The sequence below is a fragment of the Camellia sinensis genome, chromosome 4, assembly GCF_055761805.1.
Source record: "Camellia sinensis isolate YWXY chromosome 4, ASM5576180v1, whole genome shotgun sequence".
NCBI classification, from domain to species: domain Eukaryota; kingdom Viridiplantae; phylum Streptophyta; class Magnoliopsida; order Ericales; family Theaceae; genus Camellia; species Camellia sinensis.
This window is the reverse complement of record NC_138964.1, coordinates 106709547-106719938: the sequence shown is the minus strand read 5'-3', so window position 1 is coordinate 106719938 and position 10392 is coordinate 106709547. Positions and strand designations below refer to the sequence as shown.

Sequence of the window (10392 nt, the reverse complement as noted above, 5' to 3'; positions counted from 1 at the left end):
GGGAACTTGGGATAACAGAAAACAGCTCATAATTCGCTCTATTGCCCTTTGTATTCCGTGTGAAGTTGAGAGGTGAGCTGATGGTAGCATTTGAAGGCTTCCAAGTTTCAGTTACTAAAGTCTGCAACTCCTAGTTCATTCTACTTCTTGATCACAGTTGTGACACTTTCTTAGGTGAACTGTGGAGCAACGCAAAATCTGTTGAGAGTTTTTTCCCTGTTCTTCCTCATCTTTTATTCTAAAAATCTAGTCTCTTGTCAATTCTCTCTAAAAAAAATTAAAAAAAGAAAAGAAAAGAAACAAAAGCATTCATATTGAAGCTATTAGTTGGTATAGATGAAAACGTAGTCATCCACTTCTATGCATAATATTGTAACATTTAAAGTCAACCTAACAACACTGGCATACATATGTCAAATGAAAGCTAACATAAATTCAAGTCTTCTTTTATTAATCTTTTACTCCTAAAAGTAGCTGCCTTGCAACTTCTTCTCTACCCAGGAAGGCGATAATACTGGACTCATTGGACACTCCACAATCTCCGACTGTTGACTATTTGCCACTGAGTTTTCCTGGTTCGCCTTCTCTGTAGGATAAACTTTAACTCTCCATACCTTGAAGGTTTGATCCAAGCTTGCACTATATACTAGCAACCCCATTACAGTATCCTCCATTTCTAGAGAAACTGCTAAGCACCTCACTGGTCCATGATGGCCATCCATGACTGCAAGACATGAATGAAATGTGTTCCCTTCCTCTCTCCTCCATACCCTTATAGTCGCATCCTCGGAACCACTTAGGACTAAGTCCCCTATGGCTACTAAGCAAAGAACAGAGAAATGATGACCTTGTAAAAATCCACCATGGTTGAATCTACCAGACATTTTCTCCTTCTCCCAGAAGTTTATAAGCCCATCTGAGGACCCTGAGTACAGAAAACAACCACTTAGGGAAGAGCTCAGTGCCAAGGCGTTAACTGGTGAGAGTTGGAACTTCAGTGTCATAGTGAGAATATGTGAGCTTTCTGCGAAAACCCTTCTCCATATTTTCACTGTGCCATCAGAGGAGCACGTAAATACACACCCATCTTCTTGGTTGATTTCAATTGCATTAACAAGACCTTCATGAGCCACAAATGAATCGATGCATTCCTTTTTTGAAACTTTCCAAGCTTTCACTGTTTTGTCCCATGAACCCGTATATAATAGCTTGTCTGTATTGTTGTAAGCTATGCAGGAGATGTAGTCCTTGTGTTGATAATCATTCTTCCTTGGATACAACAAGAATGAACTTCTTCTTGGTAGGGTTGTGATCTTCTTTGGTCGGAAATTCTCTGTCAAAGACACATCCCACACACGTATTTTCCGGTCACCATGTGTAGTAAAGAGCACTCTTTCATAAGCCAAGATGGTTCGGATTTCACCAGATTTAGCCTTGATATAACCCATTTCAGTGCAATCCGGTTTCTTCCATGCATGGATTCTACTACTTTTGGAGCCAGTGAAGATAAAATCTTTTGAGACCGTGATGGAGAAGATGTTACCTTCGTGGCGATGAAGTGAGACTAAGCAATGGTAAAGAAGAGGGACAGTAGGAGATGTTCGCACGGGGGATAGAGTCCATGGTGTGTCAGGGCTCATTGGCCATAGTGGAAATGATGTTGCGGATGCAGAAGATGTTCTTGCTGGAGTGTAGCGAGAATCAGATTTGTGATTACCTAAGGAGAGTCTTCTGGGTAAGTTTATGTTCTTTCTTTCTTCATCCATGAAGCTCCTGAGAGTTTGTTTCACATGGAACTCTTCCATGGCTGATGAGTTTTAGGGGGTTAGAGAAGGTGCTGAGCTGTATATAGGATTGAATGAATGTTGACATTATAGAGAAAATAGTGTTTTGATTTTGTAGATGGGGTTTGCTAAGGGGACCATTGTGCGCTCTAACCGCATTAAAAGGGCATGCCATAAAATCCAACAGTGATGAGTATAATAAACCGAATGAAGGAAAAAAGAGGGGGGGGGGGGGGGGGGGGGTGTTTGCCTATAAGACCTTCTGAGTACAAGAAATTTGTGTGGTTAGATAATCATAAGTTAGGTATCTTGTTAAAAATAGAAACCACTATGACACATTCTATTACCCTGTTAATGGTAAAAAGTTTTAGGAGTGTATAGTTGCATATGAGTTTTGAATTTTTTTTGCAATTGAACTACATATACAGAAATTGGACATAGAACACTGTAGGCATAGCCTTGCTAACTGTGAGTTTCTAGTGTCTGGTTTTGTGATTGGTTTCTATATTCCTAGCATTAATCATTTTTTTGATGTCATAACACAATCACTTTGCATAAACCGTGTGAGGGGGGCATTGCCACGTTTAAACTGTACCTAATAAACAGAGCAGGTAGCTTATAACTTGAATACTGTAACCATTGTGGTTAAATGATAGCAACAACCTCTGTATTAGCTTTGTAGCTTTGCTGTAACTTGCAGTAGGTTGGTGATTGCGTTAACTATGAAGAAGTGTTCGCTTTCTTTGTAGATTAAATGATTTTGTGCTTGTGAAAAATGATGATTGTGACCTACCATGAGAGCAATTCATGACTCAATAGTCAGTTGGTCTCAACAACCTAAACACGAAAGGACAATTATAGTTTTGCTACTCTTTTACCTTAGATATCTATCCTCTGTAGTAGTATAATAAGCACCGTAAGTGAAAGGGAAATGTCATCTTGAAATGTATTGAGTGCGACTGATAATTTGATATGAGTGCTGCTTTTAGCACTCCATAAATTATTTTGAACTCTCAATTTTTAGTTTTTTTTTTTTTAATTTTTTTATTATAATAATAACCTCAAATAAAATTACTACAAAGGAAAAAATTAATTTTGGGACACCTCATCTCACAATTAAATCTACACACTTCTTACATCATGAATTAGAGTTTATGAGAGCACCCACCTCAATCACCACCCATACATCTTTTCCAAATTCCACCTTCAAAACCTACCACCCTCAAAACCTTGAAAACTCTTTAGCAGTAATATTCCGACGATAACGGTGACAACTATTTGATTACCTATATTTAAAGGTCAAAACATGAAAATTTCTTAACACATTGAACGGTCAAAATTGTTAACACTTGCAAAATTTTTCATTTTTTCAAGTTCGGGAATATAGGCCCTAATATTACTTGTTTGAAAAAATATTTCCGAACAAATAAGTAATGTTTGGGAATGTAGGTCCGAATATAGAAATTTCTGAACACATTGAACGGTCAAAATTATTGACGCTTACAAAATTTTTCATTTTTTCAAGTTCGGAAATACAGGCCTGAACATTACTTATTTGTTTGGAAAATGTTCCCGAACAAATAAATAATGTTTGGGAATGTAGGTCTGAACATAGAAATTTCTGAACACATTGAATAGTCAAAATTGTTTATGTTTACAGAAGTTTTCATTTTTTCAAGTTCGGAAGTATAGGCCTGAACATTACTTATTTGTTTGTGAACACATTCTCGAACAAAGATTATTTGTTCGGGAATGCTGGTTCGAACATGGAAATTTGTTTACACTTTCAACGGTTAAAATTCTTAACACTCACAGAAATTTTATTTTTTCAAGTTTGGTAGTTTCAGTTTTGAAGAAGCAATGAGAGAGAGAGAGAGAGAGAGAGAGAGAGAGAGAGAGATAGCATACCAACTGTGACAATGGTTAAATCGATAGAGACAGTATTCTTTTTCTTCTTCTTCTTAGTGGGGTTTGTTAGTGATTTTTGGAAGGGAGATTTTTTTGAGGGTGTGCAGGTGTGAAGAGTGTGCATTCAATGAGTGGAATGTTTAAGGATAATTTTGGTATTATTTGGGGGAGAAAATTTTTTAAGGGTTTCAAAATTTATAAGTGAGATTCAAAGAAATAGAATGTCTAAAATAATTTATGAGGTACTAATAACACCACTCTTTGATATATCATAAAACTACTGATATTGTCTTGTCCCAATTTCAAAAGAGTTGTTGGCGGTTTGATAATAGGATTCATTTTATAATTGATACCCTTGCAAGGTGAATGAGGCCAGTGTCTTGGGCGTCCAAATCTTGACAAAATTTATGGGCTCTTAAATATTTTTGTCTCTTATGTAGTACTTGGTTTAGTGGAGTGAAACAAAATAGTCATTTTTTAGCTTATCTATAGAATGATTATTTCTTTACAACGGTGAATGATGATTTTATTTATATAATTTTTTTAGTGAATTAAACACGAGAATGTATATTATAATAGAAGAGAAATTATACAAGGTCGCATTTCAAGAATTTGTTTAGCACCAATGGACTGCACATTACTGAGATTGATTAAGGTGTAAATTTGTTCGTACACTGTACTTAATAAGTACGTGAACACTATGCTTGATGTTCATTGGTTTTTGGTGTTAGATGTGGGATCATCTAACCCAACAATCAATAGGAAAGTATGTAATTTTCATTTTGTGTGAACAAATTTTTACTCCTGTTGGAGAGGTTAGTGGACTTGACTAGATAGCCAGTAACCATAGAGAAACCTGGGTCGAAAAACACAATATTTTTATGAAATATATTGTTTAGGAAAATATTTTATTTATTTATTTGGTCTTGATCATGAAACTAATGTGCACTAGGCTGTAGTAATGGTGTTGGTGGTGAGGTGGCAACGGTGGTTTTAATAGTGGCTGTGATGGTGGTAGAAATGATAAGATAGTAGTTGTAGTGGCAATGATAGGATAGTGGTGGTAGTGACAGTAATGTGGTAGTGTTAGTAAGATTTTAGTCTGAAAAATGTTACATTTCAAAAATGAAATTTTCATCTCAAATAAATGTGTTTTCAATTAATCATGAAATATATATTTGGTCACACTAATCTTTTTAGTTAGGTTTCATTTGTTTCAAATTTTACCTATTTTTTGTTTGGTTTGTCAAAAAGTAAGTAAAATATTTATCATTATAAAGCGTAAAATCATTTATATTTAAAATTTTCGTAAGTTATTTTTTTTCTCATCATGGTCAATACAACTCGACATATATATCTAGTCTCACTATTTTCATGTACGTGGAACGTCTTTGTTTTCTCTCTCTCACTCTCTCCGTATGTATACATATACATATATTATTGGAATTATGTCTTGGGGTTGTTATTTTTGTTGCATTCAATATTTGTTTTATTTTATTCTTGACTAATGATATACAAAAATAAAATTTGTATACAAAAAAAATCTATATACAACGATCTGTCACATTTATATCTACTCATTAGAAGTCAAAATTCTCATTACTATAGTTCATAATTATTTCTTTATTAAGATTTTTGTTGCAAAAAATTAGTGGTTGATCCATGCAATGAACGCGCTATTTTTTTTTTTTTTCAAAAAATATTTGATGGTATGATGTGTGTTTTAAAAGAATAATTTTAATTTTAATTTAAAATTAAAAATTAAAAATAAAGTATGATTTTAATTAATTATCTTGATAATATTGGCACTATCGTTCTATAAAAGTATTACTTGAATGGTTATATATATAAATTTTAATTAAATTACTCGTGTATTTTGATAATTTTAGTTTTATTGTATTATAAAAGTATAATTATCTTATAATAATTTTGTATGATATATATTAAAGTATAAGATAGTAAAATAAATGCTTATTTTGATATTAAAAATAATAGTTAAATTAGAAGAATAATTAATAACATAAAAGTAAAACTAATTCTAACTATTTAATTTTCTTTTATATTCATTTGGAAAATAAAAATGGGGTTTTTTTTTTAAGGTCCTTGATATTATGATTTTATAGCATAAAGGACATCAAATATTTTTATGATGTCTAAGGTCCATCAACAATATTTTCATAATGTCTAAGGTCCCTCAACCTTGATCCAGAGAAATTTCAGTCCAGAGAAAATTGGTCCAGAGAAATTTCAATCCAGAGAAAATTGGTGCAGAGAAATTTCAGTCCAGAGAAAATTGGTCCAGAGAAATTTCAATCCAGAGAAAATTGGTGCAGAGAAATTTCAGTCCAGAGAAAATTGGTCTAGAGAAATTTCAGTCCAAATTTCTCTGGAAAATCTAATTATTCTCAGAAAATTTTCAGATCTGCTGCTACTTTTAGCATGCAAAATGCCCATGATTTTGTTTGGTATTGATTAGTACTCTCTCTCTTGCAGTTTTTCCCCATTGTCTTAAGTTTATGTCCAGAGAAAATCTGTTGGTTTTATAGGAAATCAAAAAACTAAGGATAATGAAAGAAGCTAATTTTTGAGACTGCAGAATGTTACTGAGAACAAGATCATCTTGTTCAAATGGTAAGCTAATTTCATCATGTCTAAGGTCCCTCAAGTTGTTCCAGAGAAAATTGGTCCAGAGAAAATTAGTCCAGAGAAAATTCACATCACAGAGAAATTTGGTTCAGAGAAATTCTGACTTTCCAGAGAAATTTTACAAATTTCTCCGATTTGAGAAAGGAAGGGAACATTAGAAAATTGATCCAGATAAAATTTCAAATACATGCACTTACATCCGTTGTGGTTCAAGGTAAAGCACAGAAAGTTGAACCATCTAATGTGTTTTACATATCAGTTAAACAAGTCTTAAAATAAGAGCACTTCCAAGGTTGTAGAGAGAAACCTAAGTTCATGGCCATACCATTCTAATATTTTACACAAACCAACTCTTCCTGGCATGATTTGCATATCACAATGAGATACATTTTGTTTCTATAGACATTAAAAAAAAAAAAAAAAAAAAGGAAACTCCATCCAGTCTCCTCTTTTTCAAGGGTTGTTTCAAGCTACTCTTGACCCTACTATTGACCAACAAAAAAAATCAGTTAGATACTTGAGCAGCTGCCAGCAGGAATTGACATGCACATACATGAATGGGTAGTAGACTAGTAGTTCATTCATTTGCCAAACTATATACATTTGACGTGAATTAGAGCTTTACTGATTACAGTGACTAACAAAGGCAATAGATTCCTGTTATGCTAAAATAGGAAGTTCTAAAATGCACATGTTGTGACTCATCATATATAATGAAACAATTTGTTCAACAGGGTAATGCCCAAATGCAAAAGACTGAAATACAATAATTGATCTTCATTTTCATCTACTAGGGAAAATCATTAAAAGCAGTTACAATCAGTCAACAGACAGCTGTGAAGATTTTCCATGAAATTGACATTAGTTGAATTATTGTATTTTCTGGTCCAGAGAAATTCAAAATTTCTCTGGTTGCATGGTTAGAAAAGAAGGTAAACTTAATCAATATTAAAGTTGCATCACAAGTTAGAAGTGAAATTTCTCTGCTTTGAACTAAAATTTCTCTGGGTTGGTCCAGAGAAATTCTTTGGTTTGAACAGAAATTTCTCTGGTTTGGTCCAGAAAAATTCTCTAATTTTAACTGAGCTTTAACACGATCTGGATCAGCAGTTGGCTGGTCAATTTTGTTTATGACTGGGATTATTGTCAGGTTCGATTCAAAAGCAAAGATTAAAGTTATCAACAGTTCACTCTATTGAGTGAATAAACAACAATAGCAACCTCTCTCTCTCTCTCTCTCTCTATATATATATATTAAAATGTGTTTTTGTGCAAAGAGAAAACACTTTCGATTGTTTTTGTACACAATCTTTTCCCACACAAACACACATTAATGTGTGTTTGTGTGGGAAAAGATTGTGTACACACCTAACTTTTGGCATAGTGCACAAAATGGTTATCCCGACACTTGAAACCATAACCTCGAGGTTATTAACCCATAAAAAACAAACAAAAAAAAACAAAAAAACGGAATTTGGCAGAGCAAGACAACGAAAATGATCAGGAACTCTTCATTGAATTTTGAACATAACTATCACTTCAACATAAAATTCTCACTGAAACTTTAGTGATGCATGTATAATTTAATGGAAGGTTTTGATTTAACGTGTTTTAATATTTTTTTAGGTGCTTTTCTTGCTTCTAATGTACTTTAATTTTATTTATTTAACAGGCCTAGCTTCTTGTTCCTCTCTGAAAGAGTTATACTTGGCTGGAAACAAAATCAGCGAGGTCGAAGGTCTTCACCGTCTCCTAAAACTAAATGTCCTCGATCTGCGTTTCAACAAAATCTCCACAGCCAAATGTCTCGGCCAACTTGCTGCTAACTACAATTCCTTACAAGCGATCAGCCTAGAAGGAAACCCCGCCCAGAAGAACGTCGGAGACGAACAACTCAAGAAATATCTGCAAGGGCTTCTGCCTCATCTGGTTTACTTCAACAGGCAGTCCATAAAAGCTGGCACTTTGAAGGATGCGGCAGACCGTCCGGCTCGATTGGGTATTACTGCCGATCGTGGCCTTAGATTGGAACATAAGAGTTCGCGGAAGGGAAACCATGGTACCTCAGTTCACAAGACGTCGTTTTCTTCATCAATTCATGGTTAGAAAGGTCAAGCCACAGTGTCACCAAAACACTTTCGATTGATCAAGCTCAGGACAACGTGGATGGAGAGGGGATGGGGTGAGGGACCTTAGACTACAAAAGAAAAGATTGTGGACCTAATCCATTACTAAAAGTTGGATAGGGACCTTAGACCGATTTCCCCAATAAAAATATGTAGAAATAAAAATTATATAAAATTTATTGAAAAAATTATATAAAAATATGTTGTAGTTGGATTATCATACAATGATTTTATGTGATATATATTAAATTATAAGATTGTAAAATAAACACTCTTAACTAAATTAAAATATCAACTATATAAAATAAATTCAATAACGACTAACCAAGAAAGAATCTTATAACATCTAAACTCAAAAATAAAAAATAAATGAAAACATTAAAATGATATATACATCTCAGTGCGTGAAGTAGTGATTAATTATCTATAATATGATATTAAAATATAGAAGAACTTATTGTTCAACAATTGAAAAAGTAATTAAAGCAGTAAATTCTTTAGAGGTTCTTCAAGAATGTCATTATTGTGCATGTTTTTCTCATGTGAGTTGTGATTATATAAAATAATGTAAGAAATATTTTGTACAATCAAAGTATAATACATATAGAATTTGTAGTTAGATTTTATGTAAAACTTAAAATAGATTTATGAAATAAGTATTTCTCAAATAGAATTGATGTACAATTGGTATTGGATTTGTAGATTATTTAAATTTACATGAAAAATATAAGAAAAATAAGTATCGATTCAATAGAATTCATATAAAATAGGTAAAGTTAGCATAATTTAAATTGAGTTTGAGTTTGTGTAGAATTCTATATGTAAATGAAATATGCATGTTGATGCTGATGTGATTTTTTTTTAGTAAAAAAGTAAACCCTTAAAATGTATCCTAATAAAGGAGGAAATACTACTTTTATAAGTATATATGATATTTCTGAGGGTTAACAAAACATGTGAAAAACAAAAATAAAAACTTCTTTTTGAGCAAAATCATTTTATGTGAAAAATATTTTACTGTGTAACATAGCCTTAATCATGATAAATATTTTCGATCGCATCAAATATCAGTGCAGAAAACATTTTTTAACAAATTATTTTTTTACTAAAATAAACTGTTTCGGTAGCATGGCAAGAAAGGACGTAACATATGAGGCGGAAAAAAAATTAAATTAGGACATTTTATGAAAAAATTAATAAAAAATTAAAAAGAATATTTTAATTTTTTGGTATGAATTTATGACTTTTTAAAAATTTTTTTAATAATTTTTTAACTTTTTAGATAAACAAAATCAATTGCCAAAAGCACTCTTCACATATATATATATATATATATATAGAAGAGGCGTTTAGCTGCTTGAGATTCATCTTTTCTTTCTGATTTTGCCTATTTCATTTTGAATAATTTACTAATGGTGGCTTATGTATTGAGTGAAGGGTTTTTTTGTAATTACGCAAGCATTCTTGGTCAATTATGTAGCATGTTTTTTCGTAATTACGCAAATATTCTTGGTAAATAATGAAATAGGTTTTTTCGTAATTATGCAAACATTCTTGGTCAATTATGAAAGTTAAATATTTTATTTTTTGACAAATTACAAATACACTCATAAAGTTTGTTTAAAATATGAATCGGTTCTATAATATTTGAAATTACAACTATCGTTTGTTATAAAATTTTAATTTAACAGAATACTTAAGGAAAAAAAACTTTTCTCTTATGCAATAATAATTATCAAAATTGTTTATTGAAAAATATTTCTCATATCATTAAAATTATTAATTGACTTAATAATTTATTTATTAACAAAAGGGTTAATTGAAAAACATTTTTCTTATCATTAAAAATTGTTAATTTACTTAATGTTTTACTTATTAATAAAATTGATCATTTGTTAAGCAAGTATGATTTATGTATGAATAAAATT

The 10392-nt window shown here is 32.0% G+C and overlaps 1 protein-coding gene across 1 annotated transcript; it reads right to left on the bottom strand.

The window, feature by feature from the left end:
- Positions 1-222: 222 nt before the first annotated feature.
- On the bottom strand, positions 223-1999 carry LOC114286835 (protein JINGUBANG-like). Its single transcript, XM_028230058.2, has one exon. It carries the CDS (start codon positions 1803-1805, stop codon positions 465-467), a length of 1341 nt encoding a protein of 446 aa, XP_028085859.1. The 5' UTR covers positions 1806-1999; the 3' UTR covers positions 223-464.
- Positions 2000-10392: the final 8393 nt, after the last annotated feature.

Excerpts from the sequence above, each read along its gene's own strand:
- LOC114286835 (XM_028230058.2), bottom strand. The coding sequence starts at position 1,805 with ATGGAAGAGTTCCATGTGAAACAAACTCTCAGGAGCTTCATGGATGAA.